The sequence below is a fragment of the Nerophis lumbriciformis genome, linkage group LG07, assembly GCF_033978685.3.
Source record: "Nerophis lumbriciformis linkage group LG07, RoL_Nlum_v2.1, whole genome shotgun sequence".
Taxonomy (NCBI): Eukaryota; Metazoa; Chordata; class Actinopteri; order Syngnathiformes; family Syngnathidae; genus Nerophis; species Nerophis lumbriciformis.
The window spans coordinates 4,847,501-4,874,426 of record NC_084554.2 but is presented as its reverse complement, the minus strand read 5'-3'; the positions used below and the strand labels follow the sequence as shown (position 1 = coordinate 4,874,426).

The 26,926-nt window shown below is 44.7% G+C and overlaps 1 protein-coding gene across 1 annotated transcript in view; it reads left to right on the top strand.

Annotated features, from left to right (window-relative positions):
• Positions 1 to 26,926, top strand: part of jcada (junctional cadherin 5 associated a) — a 145,363-nt gene that overhangs the window by 116,345 nt on the left and 2,092 nt on the right. The window contains exons 3-4 of the mRNA XM_061965916.1: positions 6,410 to 7,315; positions 19,963 to 23,390. Coding sequence (XP_061821900.1) covers positions 6,410 to 7,315; positions 19,963 to 23,390 — 4,334 coding nt within the window. The remainder of the gene's footprint in view (positions 1 to 6,409; positions 7,316 to 19,962; positions 23,391 to 26,926) is intronic.

The following is a 26,926-nucleotide window of genomic DNA, read 5'->3' as shown; positions in this document are numbered from 1 at the left end:
TTTAGCGCCGAGAATTGTCTGACACCACTAAAAAAATCTGGTATGAATGTATTTTTTTGCATCTTGTTATCGATTCCGTATATAGGAAATGCTTCTTCTTTAGCGCCAAGAATTGTTGCAGCTCACCGAATAAATATTTGGTACTGACACTACTAAAAAAGCTAGTATAAATGCATTTTTTGCATGTTGTTATCAATTCTGTATATAGGAAACGCTGGCTCATTCTTCTTTAGCGCCGAGAATCGTTGCAGCTCACAGAATAAATATTCGGTACTGACAATACTAAAAAAAGCTTGTATAAATTAATTTTTTGCATGTTGTTATCGATTCTGTATATAGGAAACTCTGGCTCATTCTTCTTTAGCGCCGACAATTGTCTGACACTACTAAATAAGCTGGTATGAATGTATTTTTGCATGTTGTTGTCGATTCTGTATATAGGAAACACTGGCTCATTCTTCTTTAGCGCCGAGAATCGTTGCAGCTCACCGGATAAATATTCAGTATTGACAATACTAAAAAAGCTGGTATAAATGTATTTTTTGCATGTTGTTATCAATTCTGTATATAGGAAACGCTGGCTGATTCTTCTTTAGCGCCGAGAATTGTCTAACACTACTAAAAAAGCTTGTATAAATGTATTTTTTGCATGTTGTTATCGATTCTGTATATAGGAAACGCTGGCTCATTCTTCTTTAGCGCCGAGAATTGTCAGACACTACTGAAAAATCTGGTATGAATGTATTTTTTGCATGTTGTTATCGATTGTGTATACAGGAAACGCTGGCTCATTCTTCTTTAGCGCCGAGAACCGTTGCAGCTCACCGAAGAAACATTGGGTACTGACAATACTAAAAAAGCTTGTATAAATGCATTTTTTGCATGTTGTTATCAATTCTGTATATAGGAACCGCTGGCTCATTCTTCTTTAGCGCCGAGAACCGTTGCAGCTCACCGAATAAATATTGGGTACTGACAATACTAAAAAAGCTCGTATAAATGTATTTTTTGCATGTTGTTATCGATTCTGTATATAGGAAACGCTGGCTCATTCTTCTTTAGCGCCGAAAATTGTCTGACACTACTAAAAAAGCTGGTATAAATGTATTTTTTGCATTTTGTTATCGATTCTGTATATAGGAAACGCTGGCTCATTCTTCTTTAGCGCCGAGAATCGTTGAGGCTCACCGAAGAAATATTCAGTACTGACAATACTAAAAAAGCTCGTATAAATGTATGTTATCGATTCTGTATATAGGAAACGCTGGCTCATTCTTCTTTAGCGCCGAGAATTGTCTGACACTACTAAAATAGCTAGTATAAATGCATTTTTTGCATGTTGTTATCGATTCTGTATATAGGAAACGCTGGCTCATTCTTCTTTAGCGCCAACAATTGTCAGACACTACTGAAAAATCTGGTATGAATGTATTTTTTGCATGTTGTTATCGATCCAGAGAATGTGCCGAGAATCGTTGCAGCTCACCAAATAAATATTGGGTACTGACACTACTAAAAAAGCTAGTATAAATGTATTTTTTGCATGTTGTTATCGATTCTGTATATAGGAAACTCCGGCTCATTTTTCTTTAGCGCCGAGAATTGTTGCAGCTCACAGAATAAATATTTGGTACTGACACTACTAAAAAAGCTGGTATAAATGCATTTTTTGCATGTTGTTATCGATTCTGTATATAGGAAACGCTGGCTCATTCTACTTTAGCGCCGAGAATTGTCTGACACTACTAAAATAGCTAGTATAAATGTATTTTTTGCATGTTGTTATCGATTCTGTATATAGGAAACGCTGGCTCGTTCTTCTTTAGCGCCGAGAATTGTCTGACACCACTAAAAAAATTTGGTATGAATGTATTTTTTTGCATTTTGTTATTGATTCCGTATATAGGAAATGCTTCTTCTTTAGCGCCAAGAATCGATGCAGCTCACCGACGAAATATTGGGTACTGACACTACTAAAAAAGCTGGTATAAATGTATTTTCTGCTTGTTGTTATCGATTGTGTATACGGGAAACGCTGGCTCATTCTTCTTTAGCGCCGAAAATTGTCCGAGACTACTAAAAAAGCTGTTATAAATGTATTTTCTGCTTGTTGTTATCGATTGTGTATACAGGAAACGCTGGCTCATTCTTCTTTAGCGCCGAGAATCGTTGCTGCTCACCGGAGAAATATTCAGTATTGACAATACTAAAAAAGCTTGTATGAATTAATTTTTTGCATGTTGTTATCGATTCTGTATACAGGAAACTCTGGCTCATTCTTCTTTAGCGCCGACAATTGTCTGACACTACTAAATAAGCTGGTATAAATGTATTTTTGCATGTTGTTATCGATTCTGTATATAGGAAACACTGGCTCATTCTTCTTTAGCGCCGAGAATTGTTACACCTCACCAAAGAAAGATTCGGTACTGACAATACTAAAAAAGCTTGTATAAATGCATTTTTTGCATGTTGTTATCAATTCTGTATATAGGAAACGCTGGCTCATTCTTCTTTAGCGCCGACAATCGTTGCAGCTCACCAAAGAAATTTTCAGTACTGACAATACTAAAAAAGCTTGTATAAATGCATTTTTTGCATGTTGTTATCAATTCTGTATATAGGAAACGCTGGCTCATTCTTCTTTAGCGCCGACAATCGTTGCAGCTCACCAAAGAAATTTTCAGTACTGACAATACTAAAAAAGCTCGTATAAATGTATTTTTTGCATGTTGTTATCGATTCTGTATGTAGGAAACTCTGGCTCATTCTTCTTTAGCGCCGATAATTGTCTGACACTACTAAAAAAGCTGTTATAAATGTATTTTTGCATGTTGTTATCGATTCTGTATACAGGAAACGCTGGCTCATTCTTCTTTAGCGCCGAGAATTGTTACACCTCACCAAATAAATATTCGGTACTGACAATACTAAAAAAGCTTGTATAAATGCATTTTTTGCATGTTGTTATCAATTCTGTATATAGGAAACGCTGGCTCATTCTTCTTTAGCGCCGAGAATCGTTGCAGCTCACAGAATAAATATTCGGTACTGACAATACTAAAAAAGCTTGTATAAATGCATTTTTTGCATGTTGTTATCAATTCTGTATATAGGAAACGCTGGCTCATTCTTCTTTAGCGCCGACAATTGTCTGACACTACTAAATAAGCTGGTATAAATGTATTTTTGCATGTTGTTATCGATTCTGTATATAGGAAACACTGGCTCATTCTTCTTTAGCACCGAGAATTGTTACACCTCACCAAAAAAAGATTCGGTACTGACAATACTAAAAAAGCTTGTATAAATGCATTTTTTGCATGTTGTTATCAATTCTGTATATAGGAAACGCTGGCTCATTCTTCTTTAGCGCCGAGAATCGTTGCAGCTCACCGGAGAAATATTCAGTATTGACAATACTAAAAAAGCTGGTATAAATTAATTTTTTGCATGTTGTTATCAATTCTGTATATAGGAAACGCTGGCTCATTCTTCTTTAGCGCCGAGAATAGTCAGACACTACTGAAAAATCTGGTATGAATGTATTTTTTGCATGTTGTTATCGATTCAGAGAATGTGCCGAGAATCATTGCAGCTCACCAAATAAATATTGGGTACTGACACTACTAAAAAAGCTGGTATAAATGTATTTACTGCATGTTGTTATTAATTCTGTTTATAGGAAACTCTGGCTCATTCTTCTTTAGCGCCGAGAATTGTTGCAGCTCACAGAATAAATATTTGGTACTGACACTACTAAAAAAGCAGGTATACATGCATTTTTTGCATGTTGTTATTGATTCTGTTTATAGGAAACTCTGGCTCATTCTTCTTTAGCGCCGAGAATTGTCTGACACTACTAAAATAGCTAGTATAAATGCATTTTTTGCATGTTGTTATCGATTCTGTATATAGGAAACGCTGGCTCATTCTTCTTTAGCGCCGAGAATTGTCTGACACCACTAAAAAAATCTGGTATGAATGTATTTTTTTGCATCTTGTTATCGATTCCGTATATAGGAAATGCTTCTTCTTTAGCGCCAAGAATCGTTGCAGCTCACCGAAGAAATATTCGGTACTGACACTACTAAAAAAGCTGGTATAAATGTATTTTCTGCATGTTGTTATCGATTGTGTATACAGAAAACGCTGGCTCATTCTTCTTTAGCGCCGAGAACCGTCTGACACTACTAAAATAGCTAGTATAAATGTATTTTTTGCATGTTGTTATCGATTCTGTATATAGGAAACGCTGGCTCATTCTTCTTTAGCGCCGAGAATTGTCTGACACCACTAAAAAAATCTGGTATGAATGTATTTTTTTGCATCTTGTTATCGATTCCGTATATAGGAAATGCTTCTTCTTTAGCGCCAAGAATCGTTGCAGCTCACCGAAGAAATATTCGGTACTGACACTACTAAAAAAGCTGGTATAAATGTATTTTCTGCATGTTGTTATCGATTGTGTATACAGAAAACGCTGGCTCATTCTTCTTTAGCGCCGAGAACCGTCTGACACTACTAAAATAGCTAGTATAAATGTATTTTTTGCATGTTGTTATCGATTCTGTATATAGGAAACGCTGGCTCATTCTTCTTTAGCGCCGAGAATTGTCTGACACCACTAAAAAAATCTGGTATGAATGTATTTTTTTGCATTTTGTTATCGATTCCGTATATAGGAAATGCTTCTTCTTTAGCGCTAAGAATCGTTGCAGCTCACCGACGAAATATTGGGTACTGACACAACTAGAAAAGCTGGTATAAATGTATTTACTGCATGTTGTTATTAATTCTGTTTATAGGAAACGCTGGCTCATTCTTCTTTAGCGCCGAGAATTGTTGCAGCTCAACGAATAAATATTTGGTACTGACACTACTAAAAAAGCTGGTATAAATGCATTATTTGCATGTTGTTATTGATTCTGTATATAGGAAACGCTGGCTCATTCTTCTTTAGCACCGAGAATTGTCTGACACTACTAACATAGCTAGTATAAAAGCATTTTTTGCATGTTGTTATCGATTCTGTATATAGGAAACGCTGGCTCGTTCTTCTTTAGCGCCGAGAATTGTTTGACACCACTAAAAAAATCTGGTATGAATGTATTTTTTTGCATTTTGTTATCGATTCCGTATATAGGAAATGCTTCTTCTTTAGCGCTAAGAATCGTTGCAGCTCACCGACGAAATATTGGGTACTGACACAACTAGAAAAGCTGGTATAAATGTATTTACTGCATGTTGTTATTAATTCTGTTTATAGGAAACGCTGGCTCATTCTTCTTTAGCGCCGAGAATTGTTGCAGCTCAACGAATAAATATTTGGTACTGACACTACTAAAAAAGCTGGTATAAATGCATTATTTGCATGTTGTTATTGATTCTGTATATAGGAAACGCTGGCTCATTCTTCTTTAGCACCGAGAATTGTCTGACACTACTAACATAGCTAGTATAAAAGCATTTTTTGCATGTTGTTATCGATTCTGTATATAGGAAACGCTGGCTCGTTCTTCTTTAGCGCCGAGAATTGTTTGACACCACTAAAAAAATCTGGTATGAATGTATTTTTTTGCATTTTGTTATCGATTCCGTATATAGGAAATGCTTCTTCTTTAGCGCTAAGAATCGTTGCAGCTCACCGACGAAATATTGGGTACTGACACAACTAGAAAAGCTGGTATAAATGTATTTACTGCATGTTGTTATTAATTCTGTTTATAGGAAACGCTGGCTCATTCTTCTTTAGCGCCGAGAATTGTTGCAGCTCAACGAATAAATATTTGGTACTGACACTACTAAAAAAGCTGGTATAAATGCATTATTTGCATGTTGTTATTGATTCTGTATATAGGAAACGCTGGCTCATTCTTCTTTAGCGCCGAGAATTGTCTGACACTACTAAAATAGCTAGTATAAATGTATTTTTTGCATGTTGTTATCGATTCTGTATATAGGAAACGCTGGCTCATTCTTCTTTAGCGCTGAGAATTGTCTGACACTACTAAAAAAATCTGGTATGAATGTATTTTTTTGCATTTTGTTATCGATTCCGTATATAGGAAATGCTTCTTCTTTAGCGCCAAGAATCGTTGCAGCTCACCGAAGAAATATTGGGTACTGACACTCCTAAAAAAGCTGGTATAAATGTATTTTCTGCATGTTGTTATCGATTCTGTATATAGGAAACGCTGGCTCATTCTTCTTTAGCGCCGAGAACCGTTGCAGATCACCGAAGAAACATTGGGTACTGACACTACTAAAAAAGCTGGTATAAATGTATTTTTTGCATGTTGTTATCGATTCGGTATCAAAGTATCAATACTTTTGACAAACCTACTTTTGACGATCCATGGCCACGTGATTTTTTAAACATGAATTGCTTTTGTGTCTTTCCAATTAGGCTCTGCGATGGCTCCAGAGGTCAACAGATGCAGTCCAAGGACGTGTCCTTCTGGAGGAGGAGAGGCCAGGACTTCACCGTGCTGCTGGACTACGCCGACCTCAGAGATCCCCACGCAAGTGGACAATGGGACTACAAAAGGCCGCAGGGGCCTCAACAAGCCAGAGGTCAGGAGTTGTCCGCTGAGGAGCGCCAGAGGGTCGTGCAGGAGAGGCAGCGCTGGGCAGCCCAGGTACAGGCTCGTGCCAAAGAGAGGGAAGCGGCGCTCAATCGATGGAGACTGGCAGCTGAGAGGAAGTGCCAGAGCCTGGGGACAGACGAGTGGCGTCCAACCGTCAGCTTCAGTCGCCAGATGTCGCAAAATGAGGGTGAACGTTGGGCACTGGAGCAGCAACGGCTCCATGCCAGGACACCAGAGGGAATGGTAGTTCACCCCAGGACCAAAGCTAAATCCCAGTCCATGCCCAGGATGTTGCGGCCTGGGAGCCTGCAATATGTGGACGTGGCCTCGTGCGGTCAGGAACTGTACAGACGTGTCAACGGTCACCCCCTGTCACACCATGACCTTTACAGGGCACCCCGCTGGCCCGAGAACGACAGGCCAGCAAGTGCCAACCAGTTGTCGTTAACGCCAAAGCCCCGCTTCACCCGGCCCCCGAGACCTCCCTCCTACGAGATGCACCAGCAGATCAGGGGAAGTTGCGAGGTGTTGTCTGGGAGAGACTCCGTTATTTCCCAGACAAGGGACAGGACTCCTCTTCCCATCCTGCGGACAGGCGACGCGCCACTGGACTATTTTGCACAGGAGTCTGGACCTCCAGGATACAACCCCCCTCCATCGTACAAGCGAGCCCCTGTGATTATAGGGGGGCACCGGGGATTTGGTGAGATTGCAGTTGACTACAGGTAAATTGTATTATTTTAAGAGTAAACGCTGATAATAGTTATTTGAAATGTTCCTAATTTAGGGTTATTTAGCATACTTGCCAACCCTCCCGGATTTTCCCGAAATTCAGCGCCTCTCCCCGAAAACCTCCCGGGACAAATTTTCTCCCGAAAATCTCCCGAAATTCAGGCGGAGCTGGAAGCCACGCCCCCTCCAGCTCCATGCGGACCTGAGTGAGGTCAGGTGCGCAACACCGCGTAAATCGTTGGCCAACCAAAAAGTAACCCCCAGTACGCTATAGCCAACATTCACCAGGAGATGGCAACAGACAAACATAGATCACTCTATTACATTCCTCCCCTTTTAGAAATGTATAGAAGTTACTCAAAATAAATAAACAACCCAACCCAAAAAAATGCAGCAGCTCAATTCAAAAACTGTACTTAAGCCACATTCTTTTCTTTTTTTTTTTTAGTACTGAACTCTTAACCCTCATTTGTAAAAAAAAAAATAACATGCTTATTATACAAACAGTATTTGTACACCTTTAACACAGATTTTTATACTGTCTTCAGAGATTCAGTTTTTTTGGTGGTACTCGAAACCTTTCTGGGTATCTGCGAAAGGGTGTTCAGCATGGTTGGAAAAATAGTGACAGAGAATAGAACAAGGATGGACAATTCAACCCTTAACTCAACAATGAGTAGATGAGTGTTATGTGTGTGTATATGTGGAAATAAATGAACACTGAAATTCAAGTATTTCTTTTATTTATATATATATATATATATATATATATATATATATATAATAAAATAAATAAATATATAGCTAGAATTCACTGAAAGTCAAGTATTTCTTGTATATATATATATATATATGTATGTGTGGGAAAAAATCACAAGACTACTTCATCTCTACAGGCCTGTTTCATGAGGGGTTTGCTCAATCATCAGGAGATTTTAATGGAAGCATTCACATACCATGGTTTATATAGGGCACAGAGTGGGTAGGTACAGGCTGGCGTAGGGGCGTGGTGATTGGCTCATGTGTTACCTAGGAGGTGTTTCCGTCTGTGACGGCATGCTGATACAATTCCGCTGCGCTTGTTGAGGGATGACAGGTCTGGACGGTAAATAATAAACAGTTTCTCTTTCAAGCATAGGTTGCATCTTTTATTACCACTATTGTAAGGTGTGCTGGATGCAAGAATTTGCCATGTTATTGAATATTCAACATTATTGTCTTTGAGGTCCCAATATGTGTTTGCTGAGTTCTGTGGTATTCCGCAGGTTTTGGTACCTAGCCACTCTGTGCCCTATATAAACCATGGTATGTGAATGCTTCCATTAAAATCTCCTGATGATTGAGGGAACCCCTCATGAAACAGGCCTGTAGAGATGAAGTAGTCTTGTGATTTTTTTCCCACACATACATATATTGCGCTCTACTACGGTATCGAGCACTATTTTTTGGATAACCCTATTAAGACATATATATATATATATATATATATATATATATATATATATATATATATATATATACATATATATATATATATATATATATATATATATATATATATATGAAATACTTGACTTGGTGAATTCTAGCTGTAAATATACTCCTCCCCTCTTAGCCCCGCCCCCAACCACGCCCCCGCCCCACCCCGACCTCCGGAAATCGGAGGTCTCAAGGTTGGCAAGTATGTTATTTAGTCATAGATTAGATTGCACGAGTTATATAACCTTAGGGATAGAAACCATATGAAAATGCCATATCACGGTTATTGTGAACAAAATGACCATGGTGTTGTTAAATGTGCTCAAAAAGTACACACACAGAAATATTGTTAAGGAGCCACATGTAATAATCTGGCCAGAAATGCTACTGCAATCACGGTCAACATTCTGTAGTCCCGTCACCCTGACTGAGGTTGTCAGATACGAAGCTGAATCCAGATCGATGGACTTTAAACTTCCACTGCCTTTTAGCGAGTATGACAACCCTCCTGGTAGGGGGGTATCCCTTTATGTAGGATGCCTGTGCGTGACTTTGTTTAACGTGGGGATACTGGTGCACAGACAGTCACCACACGACCTGGGGACCCTTTTCTGCTGCAGCCTTCATCCGCCATCCCAGCCGTTGTGACTAGGGATGTCCCGATCCAGGTTTTTGCACTTCCGATCCGATACCGATATTGTTTTTTGCACTTCCGATCCGATACCGATACTGACCGATACTGGCCTATCCGAGCATGTATTAAAGTTTAAAGTTATTTAGCCTACTTAGTTGTCAGAATCATGTTGAAAAGGGTTTTAGTACTCTTGATAACAACTAGCCAGCTGAATTAGGGGAGTTTGAATAATACACAATGGTTGGTAACAAGAAACTGACCTGTTTATTCAAGGATAAACACAAAATAGACAAAATTATACATGACAAACAGAAATGGCATCATTGAACTAGGGCTGGGCGATATGGCCTTTTTTTAATATTGCGATATTTTAAGGCCATATTGCGATACACGATATATATCTGGATATTTTGCCTTAGCCTTGAATGAACACTTGATGCATATAATCACAGCAGTATGATGATTCTATGTGTTTTGATTGATTGATTGAGACTTTTATTAGTAGGTTGCACAGTGAAGTACATATTCCGTACAATTGACCACTTAATGGTAACACCCCAATAAGTTTTTCCACTTGTTTAAGTCGGGGTCCACTTAAATTGATTCATGATACAGATATATACTATCAGATATATACTATCATCATAATACAGTCATCACATTGAATTATTTACATTATTTATAATCCAGGGTGTGGAGGGTAAGTGTCAAAAAGACAGCCAAAAGAGTTTGATATGAGAATAAATCTAAAGTTAAAATATAGGGTAGAAATGCACCCATTTGCAGGAAATGTAGTCTTGATTTTCAACATTTTCTTTCAAGGCTTGCATGTCTACATTAAAACATTCTTCTTCATACTGCATTAATATATGCTACTTTTAAACTTTCATGCAGAAAAGGAAATCACAACTAAAAAAATCACTAATTTTTTTCATACGGTGTTGATCTGGAAGTTTTTGCCTCGGCATTTTGATGGTGTGGGCGTGTGGCACCGAATGGAGATAAGCGTCTCGACAGACGTTATAACATTTGAACAATGATGACGAAAACTGTTTTCTCTGTCGTGTCCGTGTGTCGAAAATTGTTATGCGCTTATTTTTTTATTTGATTTTGTGCGTGGCATATAATTGCTATGCGCAGAGGACGCTTAAACAGTGCGCAATTGCACAGGCGAGCACCTTAGAGGGAGCGTTGCTCGCACGGCTGCGCTAGCATCACAGCTAACGTTAGCCATGCTGCTACCTCTCTGCTCGGGGAGGACGTATACGTATGTGACGTATGACGTGACAGTATGTGACGTGTGTAAGAAGGTGCGCTTGCTGTCTGTGAGAGGGAGACACAGGAAAGAGTGAGAAGAGCCTGTCGTGTAATGCCAGCAGCTAAAAGCAACTGCGTGAGAATCCACGGACCTGTGGATGTGTTGAAGGTGTGCTGGAAAATGCGGAACGGAAATTAGGGAGCAGCAGAAAAGTGGAATGTATTATTTAAATCGGTGCGTTGGAAAACACGGAGCGGAGTTTTTTTTTTTTAACTGGATCTGGATCGGCATTTTCCCATGCCTTGCCGATACGCATTTTTTTTGCAAATATCGGCAGCCGATCCGATCCAAATATCGGATCGGGACATCCCTAGTTGTGACGCTCCATAGGGTTAGCAATCATCCTCCGCCTGTTCCACCGTTGAGGTCTTGGGTTGTTATTTCCCCATAACTGGACCCACATGGATGTGGGGGTGCCTTCTTCCGCCATCGCAGCCGTTGTGGTGGTTATTACATCTACCGTCTTCCGCCTGCTCCGCCGTTGAGGTCTTCACCGTATCCCTGGCTAGGGGGCAGTCAGGTACTAGGCCTTTGCCAAGGGCCACCTGGGGTAACAGTAGTAAAGGGGTTAACCTCCTAGTGCCTCAAGACCCCATAGAGGAGCCTCCACTGCCGGATGCACTTTAACGTCATGCCCAGGACGTTTATTGTCAGTACTATCAGAAAAGAAGGACTAAAACGAACTACAACCCATCCATCCATCCATCCATCCATCTTCTTCCGCTTATCCGAGGTCGGGTCGCGGGGGCAGCAGCCTAAGCAGGGAAGCCCAGACTTCCCTCTCCCCAGCCACTTCGTCCAGCTCTTCCTGTGGGACCCCGAGGCGTTCCCAGGCCAGCCGGGAGACATAGTCTTCCCAACGTGTCCTGGGTCTTCCCCGCGGCCTCCTACCGGTCGGACGTGCCCTAAACACCTCCCTAGGGAGGCGTTCGGGTGGCATCCTGACCAGATGCCCGAACCACCTCATCTGGCTCCTCTCGATGTGGAGGAGCAGCGGCTTTACTTTGAGCTCCCCCCGGATGGCAGAGCTTCTCACCCTATCTCTAAGGGAGAGCCCCGCCACCCGGCGGAGGAAACTCATTTCGGCCGCTTGTACCCGTGATCCTGTCCTTTCGGTCATAACCATAGGTGAGGATGGGAACGTAGATCGACCGGTAAATTGAGAGCTTTGCCTTCCGGCTCAGCTCCTTCTTCACCACAACGGATCGATACAGCGTCCGCATTACTGAAGACGCCGCACCGATCCGCCTGTTGATCTCACGATCCACTCTTCCCTCACTCGTGAACAAGACTCCTAGGTACTTGAACTCCCCCACTTGGGGCAAGATCTCCTCCCCAACCCGGAGATGGCACTCCACCCTTTTCCGGGCGAGAACCATGGACTCGGACTTGGAGGTGCTGATTCTCATCCCAGTCGCTTCACACTCAGCTGCGAACCGATCCAGTGAGAGCTGAAGATCCTGGCCAGATGAAGCCATCAGGACCACATCATCTGCAAAAAGCAGAGACCTAATCCTGCAGCCACCGAACCAGATCCCCTCAACGCCTTGACTGCACCTAGAAATTCTGTCCATAAAAGTTATGAACAGAATGGGTGACAAAGGGCAGCCTTGGCGGAGTCCAACCCTCACTGGAAACGTGTCCGACTTACTACCGGCAATGCAGACCAAGCTCTGGCACTGATCATACAGGGAGCGGACTGCCACAATCAGACAGTCCGATACCCCATACTCTCTGAGCACTCCCCACAGGACTTCCCGAGGGACACGGTCGAATGCCTTCTCCAAGTCCACAAAACACATATAGACTGGTTGGGCAAACTCCCATGCACCCTCAAGGACCCTGCCCAGAGTATAGAGCTGGTCCACAGTTCCACGACCAGGACGAAAACCACACTGTTCCTCCTGAATCCGAGGTTCGACTATCCGGCGTAGCCTCCTCTCCAGTACACCTGAATAGACCTTACCAGGAAGGCTGAGGAGTGTGATCCCACGATAGTTAGAACACACCCTCCGGTTCCCCTTCTTAAAGAGAGGAACCACCACCCCGGTCTGCCAATCCAGTGGTACCGCCCCCGATGTCCACGCGAACTACAACCAACACTAGCAATGGTTATACTGGTGAAAATAAGTAGAGTACGTTTAGCAGCCTAATGTACGCCCAAAACTAAAGAGGAGACATTTTACCAAGGTATGCCTATAGGCTACCATTCTAAAGGTTTCAGATTGCCATATAACTTGGTACATGTAGTCCACAATATGCAAACACCAGTGAGGAATTATTTTGTCTTGTGATTTGGTTGTCTCCATATGAGACAGCCAATGAGCAGTATCACTGTGCCGTGACTGTCCTGAAGTGCGGGAATGAACCAAGGTTTTGCGATAATTAACATTTTATAAACGGTAATAATAACTGTAGCAAATTTTACCGTGTTTTATCACAGGCCTGGGCTGACATTTTGCGGGACGATACGTTGTCCCACAAATTATTGCCGATAAACGATATGATTGTCATTAATTTGAGACCCAATTAAGCACAAAGGTAATCATTATATAGGTAACCCTTGCAAATGCAACAAACTTTAATTTCTCATGAATATTTTGTAATAGGATGGTCAAGAACTTTTTAAAGGGGAACATTATCACAATTTCAGAAGGGTTAAAACCATTAAAAATCAGTTCCCAGTGGCTTATTTTATTTTTCGAAGTTTTTTTCAACATTTTACCCATCACGCAATATCCCTAAAAAAAGCTTCAAAGTGCCTGATTTTAACCATCGTTATATACACCCGTCCATTTTCCTGTGACGTCACATAGTGAAGCCAACACAAACAAACATGGCGGAAAGAACAGCAAGCTATAGCGACATTAGCTCGGATTCAGACTCGGATTTCAGCGGCTTAAGCGATTCAACAGATTACGCATGTATTGAAACGGATGGTTGTAGTGTGGAGGCAGGTAGCGAAAACGAAATTGAAGAAGAAACTGAAGCTATTGAGCCATATCGGTTTGAACCGTATGCAAGCGAAACTGACACGACAGCCAGCGACACGGGAGAAAGCGAGGATGAATTCGGCGATCGCCTTCTAACCAACGATTGGTATGTGTTTGTTTGGCATTAAAGGAAACTAACAACTAACAACCTGTAACACCTGTAACAAAATAATGGGTTAACCATACCTAAATAGACACAAAATACTGCATTACACTCTGCAACATCGCGTGGACATCGGGGGCGGTACCTCTAGATTGGCAGACCGGGGTGGTGGTTCCTCTCTTTAAGAAGGGGAACCGGAGGGTGTGTTCCAACTATCGTGGGATCACACTCCTCAGCCTTCCCGGTAAGGTCTATTCAGGTGTACTGGAGAGGAGGCTACGCCGGATAGTCGAACCTCGGATTCAGGAGGAACGGTGTGGTTTTCGTCCTGGTCGTGGAACTGTGGACCAGCTCTATACTCTCGGCAGGGTCCTTGAGGGTGCATGGGAGTTTGCCCAACCAGTCTACATGTGCTTTGTGGACTTGGAGAAGGCATTCGACCGTGTACCCCGGGAAGTCCTGTGGGGAGTGCTCAGAGAGTACGGGGTAACGGACTGTCTTATTGTGGCAGTTCGCTCCCTGTATGATCAGTGTCAGAGCTTGGTCCGCATTGCCGGCAGTAAGTCGGACACGTTTCCAGTGAGGGTTGGACTCCGCCAAGGCTGCCCTTTGTCACCGATTCTGTTCATAACCTTTATGGACAGAATTTCTAGGCGCAGCCAGGGCGTTGAGGGGATCTGGTTTGGTGGCTGCAGGATTAGGTCTCTGCTATTTGCAGATGATGTGGTCCTGATGGCTTCCTCCGGCCAAGATCTTCAGCTCTCACTGGATCGGTTCGCAGCCGAGTGTGAAGCGACTGGGATGGAAATCAGCACCTCCAAGTCCGAGTCCATGGTTCTCTCCCGGAAAAGGGTGGAGTGCCATCTCCGGGTTGGGGAGGAGATCTTGCCCCAAGTGGAGGAGTTCAAGTACCTCGGAGTCTTGTTCACGAGTGGGGGAAGAGTGGATGGTGAGATCGACAGGCGGATCGGTGCGGCGTCTTCAGTAATGCGGACGCTGTATCGATCCATTGTGGTGAAGAAGGAGCTGAGCCGGAAGGCAAAGCTCTCGATTTACCGGTCGATCTACGTTCCCATCCTCACCTATGGTCATGAGCTTTGGGTCATGACCGAAAGGACAAGATCACGGGTACAAGCGGCCGAAATAAGTTTCCTCCGCCGAGTGGCGGGGCTCTCCCTTAGAGATAGGGTGAGAAGCTCTGTCATCCGGGGGGAGCTCAAAGTAAAGCCGCTGCTCCTCCACATGGAGAGGAGCCAGATGAAGTGGTTCGGGCATCTGGTCAGGATGCCACCCGAACGCCTCCCAAGGAAGGTGTTTCGGGCACGTCCGACCGGTAGGAGGCCACGGGGAAGACCCAGGACACGCTGGGAAGACTATCTCTCCCGGCTGGCCTGGGAACGCCTCGGGATCCCCCGGGAGGAGCTGGACGAAGTGGCTGGCGAGGGGGAAGTCTGGGCTTCCCTGCTTAAGCTGCTGCCCCCGCGACCCGACCTCGGATAAGCGGAAGAAGATGGATGGATGGATGGATACCGCATTACACAAGACTACCCGAATGTACTCGAATGATTGAAAAAAATAAATGTTTTTAAGCTAAATTATTGGTAAACACAGTTTATGTATAATAATTTACGTAAAACCGCGAGTAATGAATAAAGTTTTCATCAATTCATATATTCTGTAGACATACCCTCATCCGCGCTCTTTTCCTGAAAGCTGATCTGTCCAGTTTTGGAGTTGATGTCAGCAGGCCAGGGAAGCTAGGGTCGATATTCTTCTCTTGATCATCTTCGGTGGCATAAGGGACGGTAGAAGCAGTGTGAGCCAAGACATCCAGGGGGTTTAGCTCGCTCGTCTTGCTTGCCGTGCTACCGAGGTCCTTTGTCCCTGAATTGCTCACACACTCCGGCAGATTCAATGGGGGTCTGGCGGCAGATTTCTTTGACTTTATGGTTGGAAATGCATCTGCTTTGAGTGTCGCAGGATATCCACACATTCTTGCCATCTCTGTCGTAGCATAGCTTTCGTCGGTAAAGTGCGCGGAACAAACGACTGACCATTTTCGTCGGCTTGCCCCACACCCTCGTATTTTGAACAAATTTCGTCCCAATTTCTTGCCACTTTCGCATCTTTGGGCCACTGGTGCAACTTGAATCCGACCCTGTTTGTGTTGTTACACCCTCCGACAACACACCGACGATGATGTGTTTGAGAAAATGTCGGATTGCTTCCCGATGAGCGAATAATAGAAAGGCGTTTAATTCGCCAAAATTCACCCATTTAGAGTTCGGAAATCGGTTAAAAAAATATATGGTCTTTTTTCTGCAACATCAAGGTATATATTGACGCTTACATAGGTCTGGTGATGATGTTCCCCTTTAACTATCTTCAATAAGTAAACAAACAATCGGACAAGGCAATTTATCGATGCTGGCAAAGTTATTATTTAACCTCTTAAGGCCCAAGCTGTTTGTTTACATGCTTTTTTTTATTTCTCTTTGCTATTTGGGCTTATTGGACCCTAATTAGAATAAAAACTAAGAATCATCTTTTGATATGATGTACTTAGTCCATAAGTACACAAACGTGTACTTCATGTTTAGTGACATGCTAATTCTTATTTTTACACTTTTTTTTTTTCCAAATTCCATTGTATGTTATACTCTTCTGACACCACTAGATGGCAGTATAAGTGTCCACATAAGTAGCCATAAGACCCCAATTCAGTAGTGTACAATTTTGGAAATAAGAGCTAAAAGGTGCTGTCCACGCATGTGGCCACTAAGCCTTTAGAGGTTGGGAACGGCACTTTTTGGGGGGATTTTGCCTATCATTTACAATCCTTATCTAAGACAAGAACACATACAGTACAGGCCAAAAGTTTGGACACACCTTCTCATTCAATGGGTTTTCTTTATTTTCATGACCATTTACATTAAAAACTATGAATGAACACATGTGGAGTTATGTACTTCACACAAATAAGGTAAAATAACTGAAAACATGTTTTATATTCTAGTTTCTTCAAAATAGCCACCCTTTGCTCTGATTACTGTTTTGCACACTCTTGGCATTCTCTCCATGAGCTTCAAGAGGTGAACCTGAAACGGTTTTCACTTCCCAGGTGTCATAGTTTTGATGCCTTCAGTGACAATCTACAATGTAAATAATCATGAAAATAATGTTATGCATTCTAAATATTAAATACTTGCGATCAAAAGTCTGCTTACAATGGAGCCTATTGCCCCGTTTACACTGCACACCAAATCTGATTTGATTGCCCTCAAGTGGCACACATCGGAATTTTTTTTGCCAGTCTAAACGCTCTAAAGTGCTTCAAATCGAACCTTTTCGTATCAGATTCAGGCCACATCAGGAAGTAGTCCTGAATTTGATTGGAATCTGATCTTTTCAGATGGCAATGCGACCTGAATGCAACCCGTATGTGACTTTTTCGTCAGATTTGAGTTTGAGTTTGAGTTTATTTTTACTTGGAACATGCAAGCATACAACATGATACATCACAATTTCCATTTTCTCTTTTCAACATGTTCGAGAAGGAGTGGGAAGAAGCAGAGTTTATTTAATCCTACCCCTTTTCTTTTACATAACAGTTGCTAAAACTTTTGTTCACTTCCTGTTCTCAATTTAGTCACAATATACTCCATAAGTAATCACAATAAAAATAAATAAATAACACCCGTTAAAAGATTACAACCCTCCCAAATATATTACACTGTATACATCCGGTAAGGTCTATTCAGGTGTACTGGAGAGGAGGCTACGCCGGATAGTCGAACCTCGGATTCAGGAGGAACAGTGTGGTTTTCGTCCTGGTCGTGGAACTGTGGACCAGCTCTATACTCTCGGCAGGGTCCTTGAGGGTGCATGGAAGTTTGCCCAACCAGTCTACATGTGCTTTGTGGACTTGGAGAAGGCATTCGACCGTGTACCCCGGGAAGTCCTGTGGGGAGTGCTCAGAGAGTATGGGGTAACGGACTGTCTTATTGTGGCAGTCCGCTCCCTGTATAATCAGTGTCAGAGCTTGGTCCGCATTGCCGGCAGTAAGTCGGACACGTTTCCAGTGAGGGTTGGACTCCGCCAAGGCTGCCCTTTGTCACCGATTCTGTTCATAACCTTTATGGACAGAATTTCTGGGCGCAGTCAAGGCGTTGAGGGGATCTGGTTTGGTGGCTGCAGGATTAGGTCACTGCTATTTGCAGATGATGTGGTCCTGATGGCTTCATCTGGCCAAGATCTTCAGCTCTCACTGGATCGGTTCGCAGCCAAGTGTGAAGCGACTGGGATGGGAATCAGCACCTCCAAGTCCGAGTCCATGGTTCTCTCCCGGAAAAGGGTGGAGTGCCATCTCCGGGTTGGGGAGGAGATCTTGCCCCAAGTGGAGGAGTTCAAGTACCTCGGAGTCTTGTTCCCGAGTGGGGGAAGAGTGGATCGTGAGATCGACAGGCGGATCGGTGCGGCGTCTTCAGTAATGCGGACGCTGTATCGATCCGTTGTGGTGAAGAAGGAGCTGAGCCGGAAGGCAAAGCTCTCGATTTACCGGTCGATCTACGTTCCCATCCTCACCTATGGTCATGAGCTTTGGGTCATGACCGAAAGGACAAGATCACGGGTACAAGCGGCCGAAATGAGTTTCCTCCGCCGAGTGGCGGGGCTCTCCCTTAGAGATAGGGTGAGAAGCTCTGTCATTCGGGGGGAGCTCAAAGTAAAGCCGCTGCTCCTCCACATCGAGAGGAGCCAGATGAGGTGGTTCGGGCATCTGGTCAGGATGCCACCCGAACGCCTCCCTAGGAAGGTGTTTCGGGCACGTCCGACCGGTAGGAGGCCACGGGGAAGACCCAGGACACGCTGGGAAGACTATGTCTCCCGGCTGGCCTGGGAACGCCTCGGGATCCCCCGGGAGGAGCTGGACGAAGTGGCTGGGGAGAGGGAAGTCTGGGCTTCCCTGCTTAAGCTGCTGCCCCCGCGACCCGACCTCGGATAAGCGGAAGAAGATGGATGGATGGATATATACATCCATTCATACTTTATATTACTTTACTTTACTTTCATGTAAAAAAACACAAGTTTTTTGCGACTTTTATTTTATTTTGGAGTCGTAACGACTTCCAAGATGTCAGGCTTGCCCCTGACAGTTTGGTTGTGTTTTAGTTTTTCCTCTGTGTGTAGTATTTCCTGTCAGCGCTCTTGTTTTGGTTCTGTTTCCTGTTTGTCTCCCTGAGTGCTGTGTCCCCTCAGCTGTGGCTGATTGGCACCTGGCCACACCTGGTGTCAATCAGCCAGCTGCTATTTATACCAGTCACTGCTGGATTATTGTTATTGTCGATGTCACTACTACCTGTCATAATACTTGTCGTTGTAGCTCCGTCTACTTTTGTTCACTCTGCTCATGTCATAGTTCCTTCGTGTCACAGTAAGTGTTTTTGTTTCTTGTCCACAGTTAGCCTTTTGTGCTATTTTAGTTCATAGCCAAGTTTGTTCTGCGCCTTTTGTTTGTACCCTTTTGTTTGTTTTTTTGCCATAGTGTTTAATTAAATCATGTTTTCTCGCTCAACGCCTGCCGTCATCTCCGCATCTTGGGGTTTCGTCACCAACAAACTCTGACACAAGATCTACAATCAACGTTCACGAGCAAGTGGTCACGGCGCCGCTATAAATAGTCTGTCTGCGTTAGCGCTTATAATAACAATATCACTAATACTTGGTAAATATTCAAGTCACAAAATGTAAATGGAGTATTGTTGGCGCTTTTTGGATGTTTTTTTATTGGGTTTGGTTAGAATGCCATCCATCCATCCATTTTCTACCGCCGCTTGTCCCTTTCAGGGTCGCGGGGGGGGTGATTTGAATTGCACAGGCCTAAAAACCGGTAGTCGTTACATCCCTGCGTAAACTTCTTAACCCTTAGATTAAGTTGGTCTTTATTGTTCAGTCTATTCGTGCTCTACTGTCGACCAGTCTAGTGTGTTTTCCACTTCATTCACAAAATCAGCTGTGATACATTCCAGTTCTTGGTAACCCGCAAAAGGCTAAGTTGTAGACAATGAGTGAATTATTGTGCAAGTCATTCTAAAACTGGGTTCTTTTACTTTTAGGTACAGAGGTGATGTGTACCAACATATACATGTGGCTCCAGATGGATCTCACTGGATCACTCGGCATCCTGCAGGTTCTTGGTCTGAGCCACCCAGAGAAAGGTGTATGGCAGGCCAGAAGCAACTCCATCCTTTGTGTAGTATGCAGGTCCCAGGCGGAGGCGTACAATATATTTCTTTTGATGACCCCCGCATCCGGCACATTTCCTCAGCCCTGGGCGGGAACTCCCTGACAGACGCTGACAAGATTCGTCACATCCGCAATGAGCTTCCCAGCACCACCGTGTCGGAACCAGCTTCCGGCAACAGTGCCTTTTTGCCTCCGTCTGTGGGGCCTTTTATCACTGCCAAACTGGCTGGTGATGTTAATCAGACATCTTCATGTGACTTTGACAATGACAATAAAAGGTGGCACAGCAATTTGCACAAAGAAACTGTCGATAACTTCTCAGCAACTGACCAAAACTGCAACACATATTCCAAAAACCAACATCCTCCTCCATTGCCATCTTCAGCCTTTCAAGCCCCGATAAGAAGAGCATCATCTCGCCAGGGGTCCAGTTTAGATCAGGTTTTTGCAGAAACCATCACACAAGTGAAGAAAATCGTCCCAGAATCAGGGTTGGAGAATAACCGCAGTACAAAGAGAAGAGTGAGTGAGACCATCTTCTGCCTTGTGTCTGTTCCCCTTCACACACCAACTAACCTTAATAAAGATTCATCTGCAGATCAGAATAACAATGACACAAAACGAAGTTTAACGATGACCAATACAGGAACATTTGCAGTTGGTCTCAAAGAGACCCGCAGTCTGCGAAGTAAGTCGGTCAACGAGATGCCCATCAAACTCCAATACTCACACTTTCACACCAGCAGCACTTCCTCCCTGAGGAATTCCAAGAGGGCTCCTCTAAGGAAGGAAATTATCGATGCCTGGGCACTCCAAGCCAGTGATGACAGGGAGAGGTGTTATGCTGGGTCCTGGCCAGGAAACCAATACCGTAACCAAGAAACCCAGACTGGCTCACCTTTGACTGTTGTGAAAAGTCCAGAACCCCAAAGCCCACCTGGGGTCCAAGAACCCGTCCACTCTGTTTTGGACAGAACCACCGACAGTGGTGTGGGGACAGACAACGGTTCCGCTTATGGATACCCCATGGCTGGCCAGAAAGACCTCCATCCCTCCAGCAACAGCGCCTTCTCTCGTCTCAGCAACAGCCCAACACCACAGCAATCACTGCAACCTACGGAACAACATCTAACCTCCCCATTTAAGAAACCGGATCAAAGAGACCAGAATCCATCCTCTCCAAAGAGGAGCAACTCAACTCCTCCAGAGTGTTCAGAACAAGTGGCCTTTGGTCAGTTTCTACTAAAACCAGTAAATCGACGACCATTTGATGCTATTGGTGAGCTAGAGAGCATCAATAAGGAGATGGAAGACACAATCAGCAAAAGACCACATGTGGGTCGGTCAATTGATGATCTAGATGGCACGAATAAAAGATTTAACCGATATAAACCACATACACGATTCAATGCTTGCCTCAAACCAGGCAGAGAAGGAATTAATCTTCCACCCGTACTCTCAGAAAAAACTGCTATCAAAGTCAGATCGAGATCTTTTCCTTCTGCCGATGATCTGGAAACCATGGGCACACAAAATATTTTTTCCAGACCACAGTGCAACACACCATCAACATATAAGGTATGCCTGATGTCCAATCCAGACGAGAGGCCACCTCGGTCCTTGCTGCCTCAACACAGGGATTCAAACCAACCCTATCGGCAGGATATTCCAGTCCCTCAGGAGTCATTGCTCAGGGATGTTGGACTAACCGTCTACACAGAAGCCCCTAGTGGTCATGGGGAGACAATGCAACGCTCACTCCTGGTCCCAGCGCCACTTGACCACAAGGACTTGTCAGTGCAGCTTTTAAGTGAGAGCGGCACAGCGCTTGTTGAAAATACTCGCTGCCTAGAGCACAATTCTAGTCAAGAGCTTAAAGCTGAAGTGGACACGGAGACAAATGCTTCATTAGACACAATTCCACAATACAAGGAACAGCTGAGTTTGAACCTCGGTGAAGATGATGGTGATGAGAAATATCGAATCTCTGAGCCGGTAAAATCGAACGAGTCAACAATGGCAGATAAGCATCTTGAGACCTTACTGATTCATGAGAAAGCTAATGCATTACCTACCGAGGACCTCAGTGGCTTGTATGAAGTTAAATGTGCAAAGGGAATCCCGGAAAATGAATCAATTGAGCAGAGAGCAGCCAGAATCCTGGGTATTACCATTCCAGTGGGGGCCTTGGGTGTGTCTGACAGCATAGAGGAGTACAGTGACGATAACGAACCTTTTGTAGCTGAGAAACCGCGTTATTCAGATGAAGACAAAGATAATGTGATTGAAGAGCCTGAGCAGGTCGAACAGGAATCCGTCATTTTACTGGGAGCAGATATAGAAGAGGCTAAGCTATTAATAAGGGAATACTCCAATGAAGATGGCCGACAAAAGCACAGCTACAATCACGATGATGGCGAACACAATGAAGATAATGTCGCTCAGCCGGGAGCGGTACTGGATCTGCCTGAATTCCCACCAAGTAATCTGCCTCTGTCCCTACCCGTCAGCCCTGATGAGAAACTAGCACACAAAATGAGTAGAGGAGAAAAGAAGGGATGTGGTGGAGCCAGCAAATTAATTGAATCTCTGCAAGATAAGCTAAGCTCTTCTGCTTCTGCATCTGCTGCATCTCTGGGCAGGTCAACCATAGACAGAATGGCCCGTCTCAAAGAGCTGGACTCTGTGTCTAGAATAAGACGCCTCAGCCTGAAAGGGGCCGACTCCAGTAGAGAATGTGAGAATGAGGAGTCTGGGCGGGAGAACTTAGTTCAAGATGATTCTAAGGCGGTGGAGGAATTAGAAGATGAAGGTCTGAAGGAGCAGAAAGGAGGAAAGAAGGATGTGGATTATGCAGTTGAACAGGAAAATTCATGTGAAACACACGTTAAGACGGTAGCACTCCAAGAATGTTGTCAGTCTGATGAAGATATATGCAAAGTCGATGGAAAACCAAAGGAGGCAGAACAGACTAATGATGTTTTTGCACTGAAAGCAATACATGAAGGTAGGGAAGACGTTGAAGTGAAGGGAGACGAAAAAGTACAGCTTGAAGTTGTCGCCAACGCAGGCAAACATGAACAGAACGCAGCAGAAGTTAGTCGGTGTGAGAAGACCAACAACATCAAAGTAGAAAAGGTGCCCAAAGCCAAGCGCCGCACGAAGCTCCAAAAGCCTCCGCTTCTTCCTAAACCCCGAAGTGTTCCCAAGAGAGAAATAAGTCTACCACTCAGCTTCAGCTCTGGGACCTTTACTTCCTCGAATATGGAGGAAGAGGAGGAGCTGCACACGGTCTCAGGTGGGTCAGAGGTTGTGAATGATATGACGCAGGCCTTTATGAATGCTTCTATAGTCTCACCAGCTACAACGATGGTGCACCTCAACAATCCGATCCAGGAAGTCTCCGGTTTAAAATGAGTTAACGACGACAATTTTTGTGTAAGTCAGAACCTACACCAAACACATTTGAACCTATGCAACGCTGTAATAAACAGATTAAATACAAATATTAAATTACAAGAAAAACATGCAAGTTAGTTCCTCAGTCTGACTCTCTGTTTTGACTAATACCTAATTCTTGAGCGAGCTTTGTATTTAAGAAAACAAAGGGGTGCGTTGAAACCACAAAACGCACCCCTTCGGCAGTCTTCAGCTCTGCTAGGCTCGTGGCCGCTTTGGTGGTAGGTCAGAATCGACGTGCTCCGGTGATGGCTCGGCTCATAGCTACAGTGGGTTTCTTAACGCTTGTACTTCAACATCAACTTCAACATTTTCGGCCAGTCATCATATGACCTTTGACAGCTCTAATAATAATAATAAGAGGGGTGTCCTGATACAACTTTTTCACTTCCGTTACGATACCGATGTTGAAGCCTTGAGTATTGGCCCATACAGAAATTTATCTGGTACGATATCAGCAGTAATCATACATATTTGTATTATTTTGTAGCGTAGAATGTTTGAAAAGGATTAATCAAGTACAATTATTCAAACAGAGAACAATGGTAAATATGGAAAACTAACCTTAATAAACTAATGTATTATTGATGTCCAAAATGTTGTGTTTGACAGGAAGGAGTTGACGGCACAGACACCAGGGGGAAGTAAAGTTCTATGATTTATTATATATATAGACCAATTTATCCATCCATCCATTTTCTACCGCTTATTCCCTTCGGGGTCGCGGGGGCGCTGGAGCCTATCTCAGCTACAATCGGGCGGAAGGCGGGGTACACCCTGGACAAGTCGCCATCTCATCGCAGGGCCAACACAGATAGACAGACAACATTCACACTCACATTCACACACTAGGGCCAATTTAGTGTTGCCAATCAACCTATCCCCAGGTGCATGTCTTTGGAGGTGGGAGGAAGCCGGAGTACCCGGAGGGAACCCACGCAGTCACGGGGAGAACATGCAAACTCCACACAGAAAGATCCCGAGCCCGGGATTGAACCCAGGACTACTCAGGACCTTCGTGTTGTGAGGCAGACACACTAATATATATAGAATATTAAACAAATACTAACAAATAACTATAGAATAGTGTGTGTGACAAAACCCAAGAGTTTGTGTGTGACGCTATGTGTGTGGTTAGCTGTTGTGTGTATTACCAAATGTTGTGGAGAGCGAGAGGAGGGACAAAGCAGGAAGGTAGTCCGTGAGCAGGCAAGCAGTCGAGGGTAGGAGAGTGGCAGCGTAATTCGTGTCCGAGCAGGGGGTCGAGGATCGAGGGAGGCAGTCAGAATCCAGAGGTAGTAGCCTATAGACCAGGGGCGAGACAGCACAAGTTTATTTTACAACCGCTGCTGCCCACTACTCCCCTCACCTCCCAGGGGGTGATCAAGGGTGATGGGTCAAATGCAGAGAATAATTTCGCCACACCCAGTGTGTGTGTGTGACGATCATTGGTACTTTAACTTAATTTGACCATTTCGACTCCGCCAAGGCTGCCCTTTGTCACCGATTCTGTTCATACCTTTTATGGATTGAATTTCTAGGCGCAGTCAGGGCGTTGAGGGGATCCGGTTTGGTGGCTGCAGGATTAGGTCTCTGCTTTTTTGCACATGATGTGGTCCTGATGGCTTCATGTGGCCAGGATCTTCAGCTCTCACTGGATCGGTTCGCAGCCGAGTGTGAAGCGACCGGGATGAGAGTCAGCACCTCCAAGTCCGAGTCCGTGGTTGTGTGGAGTGCCATCTCCAGGTTGGGGAGAAGATCTTGCCCCAAGTGGAGGAGTTCAAGTACCTCGGAGTCTTGTTCATGAGTGAGGGAAGATTGGATGGTGAGATCGACAGGCGGATCGGTGCGGCGTCTTCAGTAATGCGGACGCTGTATCGATCCGTTGTGGTGGAGAAGGAGCTGAGCCGGAAGGCAAAGCTCTCAATTTACCGGTCGATCTACGTTCCCATCCTCACGTATGGTCATGAGCTTTGGGTTATGACCGAAAGGACAAGATCACGAGTTTTTTCCGCCGGGTGGTGGGTCTCTCCCTTAGAGATAGGGTGAGAAGCTCTGTCATCCGGGAGGAGCTCAGAGTAAAGCCGCTGCTCCTCCATATGGGGAGGAGGCAGATGAGGTGGTTCGGGCATCTGCTCAGGATGCCACCCGAACGCCTCCCTAGGGAGGTGTATGGGACACGTCCGACCGGCAGGAGGCCACGGGGAAGACCCAGGACACGTTGGGAAGACTATGTCTCCCGGCTGGCCTGGGAACGCCTCGGAATCCACTGGGAGGAGCTGGACAAAGTGGCTGGGGAGAGGGAAGTCAGGGCTCTTCCCAAGCCACTTTGTCCAGCTTCTCCCTATCTCTAAGGGAGAGACCCGCCACCCGGCGGAGGAAACTCATTTGGACCGCTTGTACCCGTGATCTTGTCCTTTCGGTCATAACCCAAAGCTCATGACCATAGGTGAGGATGGGAACGTAGATCGACCGGTAAATTGAGAGCTTTGCCTTCCGGCTCAGCTCCTTCTTCACCACAACGGATCGATACAGCGTCCGCATTACTGAAGACGCCGCACCAATCCGCCTGTCGATCTCACCATCCACTCTTCCCTCACTCGTGAACAAGACTCCAAGGTACGTGAACTCCTCCACTTGGGGCAAGATCTCCTCCCCAACCCGGAGATGGCACTCCACACTTTCCCGGGCGAGAACCATGGACTCGGACTTGGAGGTGCTGACTCTCATGCCAGTCGCTTCACACTCGGCTGCGAACCGATCCAGTGAGAGCTGAAGATCCTGGCCAGATGAAGCCATCAGGACCACATCATCTGCAAAAAAAGCAGAGACCTAATCCTGGGAGAGGGAAGTCAGGGCTCTGACTTCCCTCTCCCCAGCCACTTTGTCCAGCTCCTCCCAGTGGATTCCGAGGCGTTCCCAGGCCAGCCGGGAGACATAGTCTTCCCAACGTGTCCTGGGTCGGACGTGTCCCATACACCTCCCTAGGGAGGCGTTCGGGTGGCATCCTGAGCAGATGCCCGAACCACCTCATCTGGCTCCTCTCCATATGGAGGAGCAGCTGCTTTACTCTGAGCTCCTCCCGGATGACAGAGCTTCTCACCCTATCTCTAAGGGAGAGACCCGCCACCCGGCGGAAGAAACTCGTGATCTTGTCCTTTCGGTCATAACCCAAAGCTCATGACCATAGGTGAGGATGGGAACGTAGATCGACCGGTAAATTGAGAGCTTTGCCTTCCGGCTCAGCTCCTTCTTCACCACAACGGATCGATACAGCGTCCGCATTACTGAAGACGCCGCACCAATCCGCCTGTCGATCTCACCATCCACTCTTCCCTCACTCGTGAACAAGACTCCGAGGTACTTGAACTCCTC